Consider the following 15,419-nt stretch of genomic DNA (forward strand, 5'->3'; position numbering starts at 1 on the left):
TTCTTATACACCTTGTTCTTTATAACACCCCACGAAAGAAATCCATTGGTGTCAGGTCAGTTGAGCGTGGTGGCCATTCAATGCTACCTCTTCTTCCAAGCCAACGCTGTGGAATAACTGTAAGCCTACTTTTTGCCCACCCTGTATATATAAATTCGCTGTGAACAAACCCAATCGCACGACATTCTTATTTAGTGGCCATACTTAAAACCCTTAACAGTAGTCCCGGATGAGCTAACTGTGTTTATTTATACAAAGTGTTTATGCTTTTTACAATAGAAGTATATCAATGCCCTTTTATCTCATTATAAAAACGAAATATTGTTGGCGACACAAAACGCAATTGGTTGGGTCCGAAAGTGTCGCCAAAGCCGTATTTGTTTTGGTTTTAAAACGACCACCAAAGCTATAACAAACTACATTAGGTTTTTTAATGGAAAACTGTTAATACTCTTCCAAGTGTATCAAAACGGAATATCGGTTCATGGTTTTATTTGTAATTTGCCAAACTTAATGACGATATTTACAGATGACTTTTGGCGGATGTGGCTTAAACTTTAGTTGACTAAAGGCTACACTTGTGGCAATTTAGAGCTCAACCGCGTCCTAAGCTTATATTGCTTGCACCCCTCCACTAAAAAAAATTGCCGCCTTTACCCGTTTTACGTCATTAAAATAGCGCTAAGGCGGTGGTCTCCCAAAATTCCTGACAAAAATGCACTTTCAAAGCACCCGCCCCAAAAAAATATAAAAAACAGCACGCGAGGCACTAACCAGGTGCAATTTCACGCACGAGCGACTTCGCAAATTCCCCAAAATGACGCGTTCAAGGACGTCGGTCAGGCTCTCAAGGTCAAGTGGCCCTCCCCGCCGCGGTGCGACCCCTTGTGTCCTCGGTCGCAAATTGAAAGTGGTCCTTGGCCCGGTGATGGAACGATGTCTGCCTGTCGTCCCTGAGTGCGTCTGTAATGCGGCCTTTTAGTCGCGAAATTTATGGAATATTTTGTGTACTAGCGTTTCGAGACGAGTGTGCGGTCTCGCTGCTATAGTGCCACGTTGGAATGTAGACAGCCTCGTGTTCCAGAAACGTTTGTTAAAAAAGGATTTTGTTTTTCGATTTTTTGGGGGTGGAGGGGTCTTCCGGCTTATCGTCCAATTGAAACGCTGATAAATTGCCGTATCGTGTGTAAGTGAACTTAAAACCATCATGAAACGATATTTTAACAACTTACTTTAGCTTTTCAATAAATAAACCTATGTATGAGAAACATTTATTTGTTTCAATAAGTCTCTCGGGCATGGACTCACGCAATGCATAAACGACTATACGGATGTTTTCTTTGAATAGAATAACGACTTTAAATAGGGACGGTTGGTTTTAAGATGAGGCTCGTGCAAAATTGCTGCTGACAACGTAACGTATTAAAACTCAAGGGCAAGCAAAACTGTATTTCGCCAATCCATGATTTCTAAAAACATAGTTTTCCTAAAACTCAAAATGTAGTTAGCAGTGTGGTCGTTTTGTCTCGACTATATATATATTTTTTTTATGTCCTTCCATTTTCTTTCAAGGAATCGCGACACGTGATGGCACGGCAAAGACTGGCGAAGATTTCAAGCGCAAGTCGGCCAACCAAGTCCAGTTTAACCAAGGTCAAACTACCGCCACGTGGAAAGTCAATATACTGCAGGTAAACAAATGCGGCACTAAAACTAACAGACATTTTCTGCGCGCGTTGCGGATTGGAATTATGGCCTAGTTACCGAAGTTATACCGTTTCGGGGAGTTGAAAATTGCGAAACGATTTTCTTGTTCGATACAGCTGTGCTTTAATATTAACAGACTAAAAAAAACACTTACTGTGTTTCCATTGAAATTTTCCTATTGCCCTTTTTGCCACAATTTTCAGTTATTACCCTTTTCCAATCGAATCGCATTTTCAAAGATACACTTCCGGTTTTTTTGGAACAATTTTTCCCCGATCATTTGTGCCAACTGATAGAGCTTAAGTTTTTGGAATTGATTTATTTCACTCTGGCCGTTTGTAACTGATAACCGCCACAGATTTCCTGTGTTTCTTTTCTTACTTATGTTGCCTTCGATCGCTTCGATTTATTGTTCTGCCTATATAGACTTTGTCTCTAAAACCCTTGTGTTGTTGACTTGTCCGTTTGATTGTTATTTTCACATCAGTTAACTTATATGTATTCGCTTTTTATGTACTCTATTTATTTGTAACAAGTTTTGCCTTAATTTAATTTAATTTTACCTCGCCGTCCATTGGAACCATCGCTGCTCCGGCCGTATAAAACATGAATGTACTTCTTGTCATACTCTGTGTATTTTAATTTCAGCGCCAACGTCAAATAAACATTACTTACTTACTACTTTGTTCTTTGGCAGGACGAGGAGTACGAAGAGTCGGAGAACTTCTTCATCGAACTGTCGGAGCCGGTCATGGCGATCCTGGAGGAGCCGAGCAACACCACGGTCACCATCACTGATCAGGAGGACGGTAAGGAGAGGGATTGACTCAATGTGCGATAAACAGAACACACACATAAAAATAGAAACCAGCACATAACAATATCAAACAACAGTGGTAATCAAAAACACCTCCTCTGGTAATAATTATTTCTTGGTAGCAACACTTTATTTACTCAAACACCAGTGTTGTAACCTTTTGAAATTAATCAAGTCCAGGTCAAGTCCTTGCAAAAAATACTAAGTTAAGCCCAAGTTTAAATTATTTATTTTGAAAAAACGTTATTCTATTAAAATAACTCGTCAGTGAGCAAATGTTTTAACAAAAACGCAACTTATAGCAGGCAAATTGTTTTACTAGCAAACACCGAAATGAAAAATCTAATTTTATTAGGAAAGAATAATTAAAACACCTAAAAGTCATTTGCATTGACCTAAGTGCATTTCATGTCATTCCAAAATACTAAAGTTAATTCAAGCCATTTTGTATCAAAATATACTCCGTGTTACATGACTTGTGTAACTACCGAATTTTGCATTTTCTAAAACGATAGCACTAACTTACTCCGAAGCAAACGATCAGAATAAGACGACTCCATTTTTATATTTCCACCAGAATCAACCGTCTTCATCCCAAAAGAGCAATACAAAGTGGCCGAGGATATTGGCGAGCTGCTCGTTCCGGTTCGTCGCACCGGTGACCTCACGAACGAGTTCATGGTGATCTGTTACACTGAACCAGGTGGGATAATTTGCTTTCTAGCTTTCTTTGGGGTAAATTAATTTGCCAAGTTGCTGTGATTCCAATTGAACACAGGTAATCTCTAGTTTTTGCCTGGTAGCATATATCCACAAATCACATGTTTCAATTGTAAAACTGTTCAAGAAAATGGCAAAATTGCCCAGCGCGCGACCCAAAAGGTAAAAGACGGAATGCGACAGCCCAAACCCCTTTTGCCGGAATAATAGTTTTACATTTGAATGCCTGACAGCATATTCAAATCACATGTATATATTAAAGTTATCGTGTCAGCAGGGAATCCTTTTGCAAATAAACTACATCTAAATGTTTGTTCCTTGGTGCAGAACGCAACAAAGATCTTTTTTGTTCAAATCTGTGTCAAGTGTCAACCTTTAAAGTCGAACGAAATCAGCAAAATATTCGTGCGGCCATTTGCGAAAGCTGCGGTTCTTCATCACAAGAATAGAATCATTGTAATAGCGTCTAAAACTTCGCGGGACTTAATAGGATTAAATGTTTCGAAGCCAAAAATTTCTCTGAGACACTAGCATGTTCTTACTTCCTCTAGCCGTAAACAAACATTAGCCTTGTGTTTATCTTTGCTTCCAATCAGAAAAGCCTTTAGTGGTTCTTTTACGTTAAAACTAAATGTACTTGAGTTATTTATAAATAGAGCGGGATAAGGTGTATTTTTGACGATTGCAATTTTAGGCGGCGGTTAGGGTTTATTTGAAGTTTAGATTCTAGTTCCGCCACTTTTTTAGGCAGGACTTAAAAGCAAATTCGAGCAAGATGGACTGGAGTAAAAAAACTCCAAATCCCAACATAAAAGCTTTACAAGGCGTTAATGGTGTCCGATATTTTTGCAAAAAAAGTATCGCGATCCCGCCCGACACCAAATGACGTCATTATGGTCGAATAGCCAAAATTTATTAATATAAAAAGTGTAATGGGAATGATTTTCAGGTTATTTGGCCGAAATTTGCGTTTGCGTTACGAAGCCTTTCTATCTTCGGATTCCAATGGAATATTTTTATTGATAAAAATTTATAGTTTCAAGAAAAAAACTCCACATTGGATCGTAAAACATGGCTTTAAACAAAAAAATATTATGGTATCGGATCGGCACCGATAAGACCCTGGTATCGCTTAAGCTCCGATACCACCACTTGGTATCGGGTATCACTTCCGATCCAATATTATCGCGTTTATGTGATGTTGGTCCTGCTGCTTCGTGTACTTGCGCTTGCTTACCTTACGCGGTTTCGCGGCTTTCAAACGCCACTTCGCAACCCTGAATCATCCAGACAGCCAGGTGTTCGCGAACAGCAGGAAGCCTAATCCGTTCTTTGGCACGACTGTCTGTTTTATCGCAAAATCATCAACTTTAACCGCCGTTTAGTCCACTTTGCAGTCACCTCCTCCTTTTTGCAAGTTGCAGAGTAGCGAATGACGTCATTTTGGCACTAGGTAGCCCTTTGGTGCCGCCACGCGTCCAGTGTTTTCTGGTAAAAATACCCCTCAGAATACCAAACAGCCATCATTCGACTTTCGTTTTTAAACCTTAAAACGAGTTATTGTGGTTTGGTTCCATTTTTTCTTTACTTTTGAAATAAGTGTCTGTTAAAACCGTGTATGGCCACAAAGTATTTTCTATGTAACCTCGTACTGTTGAGTTAACTTCCAATTCGGTCGACTATAGAGCGAGGAATGGCCAGAAAATTTGCGTAAAGTTTAAGGAACAGATTCTACGTCTTTTTGTCCACTTTGTACATTGCCGCATCGTTCGAATAAAGCGGAATGTAAGGGTCCGAGGCACTATTATTTTGTCTCTTAATACGCACGACTTACTGACATACACAAATTACACGCGCTTTTAAAGGCTGCAACTTCCGCATTCCGCCTAAAAGTGATGTGCCAGAACTTGAACAATCACATCTTACAATCAGCAGCTCTACGAAAACACAGCGAGACTTGGGAGTAAAGAGAAACGCCTGTTTTTAGGAAGGAGGTGTAGCGCCCGTTACTATCCGCCCGCTAACAACACGCGACCGTCGTTTACCAAACTAAATCGACCAGAATCGATACTGTAAACGGCGCGGCCTTCGGGTTGTAGTATCCGGTCTTTTGCCTTCTTGGGTCGCGCTCTGCGCAATTTCGCCCAACCCTTCTTTATCTGGTCATCTCGCGCCTTAGTCGCAATTACGCGCGTGTGGGTTACACGAAAACGACCGACGCTAGGTCGTCGCGACCCTCTTTTTAGTCGTTAGCCGCCTGCCCGCCCTATTGGGTTTCGGTTGATTATGCTGCAATATTTTGCTCGATTTTAGCCGATGATTTTTTCGAACTTGTATTCTCAAGTCCCTATCTGACTTGTTCGAAGTTATACTCCCTTATTCTCCAAAGCGATCAATTTGCCAAGTCCAATACGTCTTGCCATGCCGATACTGTATATTTCGAACGAAAGGTACCACCGAACCGATCTGAAATAACGTCAATATTAGGGTAAAGAAAGTGGTAAAATTAAAACGTGCCAGACGGAATTAGAGGAAAATTTGCTTGGACCTCGCAGTGCCATTCATTAATAAATTCGTATTTTCCATACATTTCCCCTTTTAAAGGAGAAAATGCGGTCTTAAAATACAACTCCGGCTGCAAAAAATGCGCAATTTAATTTCATATCGGATTAGGGCCGAATGCTGATCCCACGCTGTAGTATCGGACAAATATCGATGCGACTCTAGTATCGGACAAATATCGACACTGTCCTAGTAGCGATACAACTCGGACGACTATCGATACCAATCTTCTATCGGATCTGTACCGACACCCTGGTATCGAACAAGATGCGAAACAACTTTAATATCGGACAAATGTCGATAACACTCTATAGTATCGTACGAGTACCGATACTACCACTCGGCATCAGGTATCGGCACCGATTCGATAATTTAGGACATCCCCACTTTACGCACGCCGCTAAGCCGAATCTATTACAATCTTTAGGGGTCACGGGTCGGTCGCAATTGTACAGGTGCAGCGTGGCATTGTTTCTTTGAAGTGAGTCGGGTAATTGTGCAACACGTTGCGGCCATTTGAGCAAGGCTTAGCTGATTGCGATCTACGCAGCGCGCGACTGCGGCCGAATTACGATCTCGCGGCACGTTCGCTCGTGTTTATACTTCTCCGGGCCTTTTTGTTGTTGTGACACACCGTCTGCCCAGCATGTTTGACTGGTCAAATTTACAACTTTCCCACTTTAATTTGATATTCGTGTTAAAAATACGTTTAGAGTTTTTGAAACGTTTTCGGTGCTTTTGGACCAAAAGACAGTTTGAAGTCGGTTTAAAGCTGAATTCGGAAAAAGGAGAGTCTTGTTAGCGGAAAGCATATTCAGCTGTTTGGCTATTATTGCTTTACAGCTATTAAACGGATTTTTTAAAACCTTTTAAACCCGCAAACCTAACCCTCACAAAACAATCTAAATTGTTGTGATTAACTTCATATTGAGAGTTTCATCTACAAATTTAGGCAATTTAGTAATTCAAGCAGAACGCTTGAAAATGAATACTGAATCCTAATAGGTCGATTCAATCGACATTATCGTCTCAATAAAGACGATCCGACATGTCCTTTGGTCATTATCACCAAAGAATACACAACATCTACAAACTTAGATCGTTTTGATTCCTTTTAAAATATCGCTAGTTATTATCATTCGGAGATCAACGAACATAAAATCATCCACTTACTGTGTAATGCATATACGTCAAAAAAAACTTGTCCTCAATGTAACACAACCCGGCGAATAAAAGGGGCAGGGCAGCTAGATTCCATAGCGGCACGGCACTAAATTTGGCGCGCAGAAAGCGGTAAAGTGGCGATAAGAAGCGGAGATAGACCTCGGCGCACGCGACATCAACCCGCCCCATCTTGGACGGCTAATCACGGCGCCGGAAACCGTGCATTTGCGCTTTGGCGATTGCCCCTCGCGGCGCCCGGATATCATTTGCTTCCTGCGCGTTTTTTCGAGTAATATACGTGGTATGTGTACGCGCTAGTGTTGTTTGAAAAGTGGCTGTTATGGAGATCGGTCCTTAAACGTTACAAAAAAAAACTAAGACGCTTTAAAAGCTCAGTTAAAAAAAATTGCCTTTTTTTGTTTTTTTACTTACCTGTTTAATAATTCTCTTGCCAACGTTTCTCATATTTGGTTCATAAATAAACCAACCTAAAGTATATATCAAAGCTCTATCTTTATCTTGCTATGGCATAGGCATTTTTTGTTTCAGGTTTGATTTTAGTTGCCGCTAAAATTTTTAAGAGCCAACAACTCGCTTGCAATGACTAATTGACAATTCTCTGCTGTATTTAAAGGCGTATAGGCTATATTTTGAGTACCGGTCAATAAATTTGAATTGCCATTTCTGTCCCTCAAAGCACTCTAAAAAAATGGTCGCAGGTTTTATAAGATTTTGACCAAAGCGAATATGGTCCAGAAATTAGCTTCACATTGTGAGCTACAATTGTCTTCAGAACAGATTTAAGTGTATTTTAGAATTTTTAGTGAACATCACATATCCAACTGATTTTATTTTTTTGCAGGCTCCGCGACTGGTACCACCCCGACGACTGTACACTCCTACTCAGATTACATAAGCCGACCAGACGACCACAACAGCTTGATCACGTAAGGAGAGCGCAATTTGGACGTCCTTAAATCACGCATACGTGATCGCTTATAGGCTGGACAATTCACGTTACTTCGAGCGGACTTGTTTGGTGACTAATTGAAACACTCGTATAGTTGTGTTTGTTTTACTGGTGCAAATTTAACTGGCGAGGGATTTTAAGGTCCCGAGTTCGAATCTCGACTCTCACCGAACTCAAATACAGTATTTAGTAACAAAAAGAGGTCCAAAATGTCTCAGGCCCTTATGGGCGAAAACAAAAATATCCCTATGAATAAAAATAAAAAACATTCAAAATAAAGTTAAGAAGGTTTATTCTAAAAAAAACAAAAAAAAAAACAACTTGAAATGAAGTCAGTGAGATCCATTTCTATGCTTTTCACATTTTTTTTGCCCTCATCTATTGCCCTTGAGTGCTTAAACCTGACCTAACATTGTTTAAAACATTCGACTGTTCTCGGTGCGATTATTCGCTCACAATGCCCCTTTGTTTCGCAGCTTCGACAGCGGCGAGTCGGAAAAGTTCTGCCGAGTAGTGATCATCGACGACTCGCTTTACGAGTTGGACGAGTCGTTCAACGTGCGACTCGCATCGGCAATGGGCGGCCGACTCGGCAACTACTCGCTCAGCGAGGTTGTCATCGAAAAGGACGAAAACGACGGTGAGTTAGTTCATCTTGCTTTAATAGAAACTTAATTTCATGTATAAATAGGTAAAACATGTTAGATGTCGGAGCATAATGTTCGGATGTTGTAGTAAGACTATCAAAGCCGATACAAATTGTAGGCATCATTTTAACGTTTCGAATAATTCTTTATTCATTTTCAGCAAGCGATGATGTTGCAAAATGTATAGAGAGTTATTCGAAACGTTCAAAATGATACCTACTTCTGTATGGGCTTTGATAATCCTATTGCACTGAACCTAAATCAGTGCATTTGTTTGGAATTCGAAACCTTTTGCACCAGTTTTCTGGTAATCATAACTCTGCTGGCAAGTAAATAAACGAGTAGAACTCGAGGTTAAAATACGGTGTAAAGAGCTGCAGGGTCAGATTTATACTTAAACCTGGGCGCCACTGTGAGTTGCTTCATTTGAGGGCTCAATGTATGCCCATTTTAAAAAACGCCAGATGCTGTGCTTTAGTTGGGTATTTAAACTTTGAGTTTTGCTTCTTACATACTCTTCAGCGGAGTATTAATCAACAAGCAGAAAGCCTGATGTCAATAGATTGGAATTTCATAAAAAGCACATCCATTTATGATTGCAATCTGTTTTTTGGGGGGACAGCTTGTATCCCAATCGTTGAGATGTATTTCCTACCCAGTAGAGATATTTAGTTGTTACCCGCTATATCTTCTCTTCACAAATTCAGTCGAATAGTTTAATACTAAAATATGTAAACTTTGCTACCAGGCATAGTAATAATAATCAAAAGAAGCTCCTGTGGTCGATTTTGGGTCATTTATCGTCAGGCCAATACATTCTCTTTCTGGTTTTCCGCAAACTGAGTTAAAGCGATCTAAACCTCCAGATATGCCAAAAGTTGACTGCCTCAAAAACCAAATCAACTAACTTGTACAAAAGTGCTCTCGCTCGAGGAATTTGAACTCGGTATTGTCGATTTTGCGGTGAACAAAAACCATATTGGGCCGCTGCCGAGATTTAGCGGCGCCGACGCCGACCGGCGATAAGCATCTTGCGGCCTTCCGCTGCTCTTAACGCCGCGGTCAAGTCCGCGGTCGGCGGCGCCATTGTCCCCGGGCGTCGCGGCGCCGGCGCCGGTTCCACCTTCGTGACGTCACACCGGCCCCGGGGCGCCTTTGTGCCCGAAAGCGTCCCGCGTGTTTTTACCGGGGACCTGATTTGCGCATTAAGGTCTTTCCGCCCGTCGTGGATGTTCCGTTTACCGGATTCTTTTTTTTATTTTTATTTTTTGCCGGATTCCTGGCACTCCGGGCCCGCGCCATCCATCAACGCCGCTCCAAGCCGCGCGGGGGGTTGCCGCTCATAATGGAAGCGGCCGTTATTGTAGCCGCTTCAAACGCGGCGATTTATGTAAGCGTATCAACGCCGGTGGGAACTTGCCCGCCCGCCCGTCCGGCTGAAAGCGCGTCGTTTTGCCGGCGGCGTCGCCCCTTCTGGCGCTTGTGTCGGGCGACTCGCGACGCGAAAAATGATTTAGCACTTGTCGGAAACGTTGGCCACCGCTTCAAAGCCCACTGAAGATGAAACAGTCTTCTTTTTGTGCCAATATCCATGATAAGTTTGCTGGCGCTCTGCGATGCTGTAGGTCGTCGATGTTGACAAGGGTGGGAATATTTGGGCAAAAGCGACGTTTGGATGAAAGTAGCGATTTTGTTCCGAACAAAATCGCTACTTTCAGAAACGAAAAAAAAAATCGATTCACTTGGCGGTAATCGACAATTTTTGTGGCCGACCATGAAACTTTAAGCGGCATCTGTCTTCCGAAACGCGGTAGTGTCTGGGGACTATTAATGTATTGTATAGACATTTTGAATAGCTTCGCGGACCAAAAGCTAGATTCTACACCCTAAAGTCAATATATTAAGATGACTTTCCTTCAAGTCTTGAAAGATATTTCTTAATTGACTCCACCCCTTAAAACACCCCAATTAATGCATAATATTTACTCCTATAGTTAGCTTTTATATATCCATTGTACTTTCGGTAATTCGGTTATTCATATTTTAATGAATTTCCAGCAATTGTTTGCCTCAGAAAACTAACCGAAGTTCCCTTCCTATTTATCTGTTTTTTGTATATGTCATGGGTATGTTTATAGGGTTTACTGTATCTTGGTGCCTAAAAATAGTTTTTAATTCTTGCAGCACAATGTATTTACTATTGGCCGTCATCTTACTTTCAAACCACTAAAACCGCCCTTCGTATATTTCTCCACAGAGCCGCTCTTCTACTTCGACCAGGATTCCTACGAAGTCGACGAGAGCGCAGGTCACGTGGAAGTGCTTGTGCGACGGACCGGAACCGACCTGAGCAAGACCGCCTCCGTCACAGTCCAGTCACGCAAAAGCGAAGGTGGCGAGGCACAAGGTTTGTGACGTCATAATGCCACTGTGAAACACTCTGGAATAATTTAATTCCAGAAGTCGAGTTTGATCTATTTTGTTACTGTGTCATTGATTTGATTTGGATCATTTTTTTTTTTTTTTTTTTACTTTTTAATTAGTCAGTTTATCTTTAGTAATTTCAATAAAAATATCAAAGCCATAATATTCGATAAAAACGACATTTCGCAATTTACAGACGTTTCAGCAATAACTCATGCCATCATCAGTGTAAAAATCAAGTGATGGCATGAGATATTGCTGAAACGACAGCTTATCTTGTTCCAAAACATTTTTTGTCGGCAATATATTAGTTTATGGCCGCTCTTTTTTCATTGGCTTTTTTGTTGATGTTATACTCTTGAAGACAATATATTGCCAGAATTTGCTTTACATTTTTTCTTTCTGCTAAAAACCTTAAAAACCTTTGAAGAAAACTCTTAATCATCGGTTAAAAATAGCCAGGACTATTTCAGCAGAATGCTGTTTATTTTTATCTTCTTTTTTCTCCAACATTCTATGAAAAGCGGGTCATTTATTATGTGTTTTATATAGTAGGGTGACTTAGTTTGACAATAAACACTTGGACCCCGAAAGGGGTGTAACCCGATCCCAAGGCCATTAGGCTGCCCGCAGATAACCAACTAATATCACTAAGTCACCCAAGTGGCATTCCGTCACGATTTTGGGGGGATTTTTCAAGCGAAAGTCAATAAAAATACACCCGGTTTTACTATATTTTTAACACCAAGCTGTCTGCTATAACAGCCAAGGACTGTCGAGTATATGAAGTGACATTTGCTTGATCCAGCCCTGAGCTGTTCCGGCATTATAGAAAACCAAATAAACCCCTGATGCGAATAGCCGGCCAAACCCTGATTGCTTCCAACTTGATTGTTTTGAAGCAGTGCAGCTATTTTCCTTCTAAATCGCGTCAGACGACGTGATATTGTGCGATGGCCAGAGACTTAAAGTTGCGCCATTGCGGTTCCGTTTAAACCAGAAATTTTAGGATTTTAGGGGCGCCGAACGTATTGCTTGTCGTTCGGAAGTTTTGACGTTTTATTTGGCACCTTCTTTCATCTTGGGGTGACGTTTTGACGTTTTGACGTTTTTATTGCCACCTTCTGTCATACGAAAGGTGGTTTCGTTCAATTTGCATTCGCGCGAATTTTAAAGTGGATATATGTAGCCCACCCTGAAGGTACTTCAAGTCTTTTCGGATATCTGCCAACCGACGCCTATGATATTTTATTGCCTTGGATTGGTGGTTTACACATTTTTTCGAGGTTTCTAACCTTCCATTCGACCGTTGTTAAACCCTGCATACCAAACAGTGTAAGAAAAAACAATTTTGCTATCTTGTACTGTTATACTAGATCAAAAATACACAAACATGCAAGAGGTTTTTTGTACAGCGCGAGGCATTTTAGATTACATGTCCATTCAACTGTATATTGCCAAGAGTCCATATGTTGCGACACCGCTATTTTACACTTACCTCTATAATGGTAGTTCAGGTGTACAGGTTCAGAACCGCTATATTAAAAAAAGCTTGGCCGGGTAAAATAACAACATGGGTGGCGAACAATTATTGCGACAAGCAAACTAAACTAAACAGTCGCAGGTGAACGTGACATAAACAAGTAGTGTTTTGATGGTGGACCTATCGCGAGCGCAAGTCATCAAGAACGATCGTAAATATTTGCGCGAGACCTCGTTTGACTTCTGCCACTCTTCCAACAAAACCGCTTCAACGCTCGTTTTCCTTATTAGCAGTCACGTGACACACACGAAACTGAAGCCAGGTGTCGCGAGCACACTTGGTCAATTGAGGTTGTCGTCGTTGAACTTCCGATGCGATTCAAACCTTTTTAAATTTTCCGCCAATATTAAAATAGTGCTTTGAAGCCGCTGTACAACCCATTTAAACACCTGTCAGCCGACGACATAAAACTATACACAACAGTTGCTTTAATTACGTGAAAAAAATCGCTACTTTTCGGATAAAACACATCAATCTTCGGTTTACTGTTAAAAATCCGATAGCTGTCTTGTGACTAATCGTGACCGATCGCCTATGAACGACTTAATATAGATGCGACTGCCAACCCGTTGACCTCTATCTCTCTCGTTCACGGCGGCCGATCCTCTACCGACCCGGATTGTTTGACATCTAGAGGTCACGGGGTCACAGGGGTCACCTTACGGCACTTCAAAAGCGCCCGACAAGCTCAGCCTAGCTGTCTTGTTGTTTTGATGGATAGCACGCACGCGTCGTAATCGGCGTGGTTTTAGAAAGGACTTAAATCTTACAAACGCTCACTTTGGCTTCTTGGTGGTGGACTGACGCCTAGTGAGCGCATCTGTGTACATTTGCCGGTTATGTAATGTTCGGTATGCGTGGGACTTTGGGATCTTGTGTAAACGTCCCCTGTCGCGGTACGTCTGGCTGAGGAGGCCACTTGGAAGCATCAGCGCTTTAAAAGTATCCATTTTCGATCGAAATGTATGCTAAAAAGGCATCAGAATGACATCGGTATTTAACGAGATACTTGCTACCCCAAATGGCCGGGTATCTAATTTTCTGTTTTTTTGCCATCAATTTACCAACAGTTCGCCAATTGGTGAAACAATATTGTTGTTTTCCAGCTTAAAATCATTTAAAAACTCAATAATCCTAACAAAAAATAAATTAAAAACCTAATAGATTTTACTGTCCACAAACAGAATCGTTATGTCGTATATAAATGCATATACACGAAAAACATTTTCTTCGCAAATGAAACATAAATCAAGAAACACAAAACATACGTTTTTTAGCTTTTAAAAGCAAAACTTACGGTCTTTTGCTTAATAACAGTTAAAGCTCATTTCTCCGCGGTCGCTTCTCCATCGATTTCGGCGCTTGGCCGTCGTCCTAAAAAGGATCTCCTGCGGGTTTTGATCCTTCCGATCCCCCCTTTACCCTCTCGAGCAACGAAAACACCCCCGAAGAGCTTCTATTGTCCCCGGCGACGTTCGGAGTGCGTTGCGTTACGCAAGGGCGGCCGCGAAATACACAGACGTCGCTCGTGTGATTTTAGCCACTTTGCCGCCTGCCGCGTAGCGTCGTGTTGCTGTAATGTCCACTAATCCTAGTGCTTTGGGATAAGAAGCGAGCGTGTTGCCAGTAAAAAGTTTAGCACACAAGCCGGGACAACCGGCTGTAAAATCGAAATATTCAAGCACCCGCCTTATGAAAATTGCTCAGATCCAGTTTCACAACTTGCTGAACAAGCAGCTCATCTAAAGTTATGACACGCTGATACGAATATGAAAAAAAAAACTTTCATGGTCTTCCGTTTTCGATCTACAATTGTGGCGGAAAGAGGGTCTAAAATTAATAAGTGTACAAAACACCGATCAGTTTGAAACATGCCCATTAAAAGCTATTTTACCGAGTCATTTTTTTAGTTTTTTGTTACGATTTGCGTTTAGAATTGCGCACTTTCAACAATAGGAAGTCTATAAATTTTCCGCCAATTATTTCATGTCATATATATGAAAAATCATGCTTAAAATCTCTGTGTGGCATTGTCAGCCAAAATATCAATATAAAATAAAAACGCATTTAGAGCAAAATCGCCCTGAAATATCAAGGCGTCTCCAGCCACTCCATGTATCACCCCTTAAACAGGCGTACTTCCTGAATATAAGCTCGGATATGCGCCACAGGTGCGCCTAGATATAGCGGCCAATCAGTGGCAAGCAAAATACGCTGACAGATGTGGCAGCGAGCTATGGTGACCCATCGCCTCTATGTGGGGTCCGCTGATTACGGTAAACGGCAGCCGGTTACCGAAACCGCGCGCACCCCTGTTACGCATAATTTCACGCGCTTGACGTGGGTCCTCGTGGGGGCACGTAAGGCCCCATTAGCACCGTTCGCTTACCCAATCGTTTGGCCCCCGAATAGCGATGGGTATTAGAACGCTGACGTATGGCCGTTCGGTCAAAGCTTGCATCAAGCGAAACTAATCCCCCGATGTATTGCGCCGGTTGTTTTAGCGCTGGGTTTTGGGGTTTGGGGTTCAGGGGGGTGATGGGTGATGATAAAATCGCGCTACGATTGCGCCGGATTTGACGCTACCTGTCAACGCTATGACGGAGCACTGATTTTTTTTAAAATGCGGATTTTTTGCATCATTGACATGGTTTGTGGTATTGCTGTACGTGTTTGCTTTGATGTAGAAAATGTTGTGTGACCTTTCTTGGGAAATTTGGGCTACGGACTCCCTTATTTTTCTACAAGTATTATTATTTATTTAGATAATAACAAGATATCTACCGATTTCGAAAAATAGGTGATTTGATTGTTTTATATGAAAAACTATGTCATATTTCGTAAAAAAATATCGGCCAAACTGTC

At 41.5% G+C, this 15,419-nt stretch overlaps 1 protein-coding gene across 1 annotated transcript in view; it reads left to right on the forward strand.

Annotated features, from left to right (window-relative positions):
* Positions 1-15,419, forward strand: part of LOC146135631 (FRAS1-related extracellular matrix protein 2-like) — a 128,954-nt gene that overhangs the window by 87,352 nt on the left and 26,183 nt on the right. The window contains exons 21-26 of the mRNA XM_083395983.1: positions 1,573-1,691; positions 2,405-2,516; positions 3,102-3,227; positions 7,833-7,917; positions 8,417-8,580; positions 10,845-10,994. Of these exons, the coding sequence (XP_083252109.1) occupies positions 1,573-1,691; positions 2,405-2,516; positions 3,102-3,227; positions 7,833-7,917; positions 8,417-8,580; positions 10,845-10,994 (756 nt within the window). The remainder of the gene's footprint in view (positions 1-1,572; positions 1,692-2,404; positions 2,517-3,101; positions 3,228-7,832; positions 7,918-8,416; positions 8,581-10,844; positions 10,995-15,419) is intronic.

This window comes from Ascidiella aspersa, chromosome 8, assembly GCF_963924565.1.
Source record: "Ascidiella aspersa chromosome 8, kaAscAspe10.2, whole genome shotgun sequence".
NCBI classification, from domain to species: Eukaryota; Metazoa; Chordata; class Ascidiacea; order Phlebobranchia; family Ascidiidae; genus Ascidiella; species Ascidiella aspersa.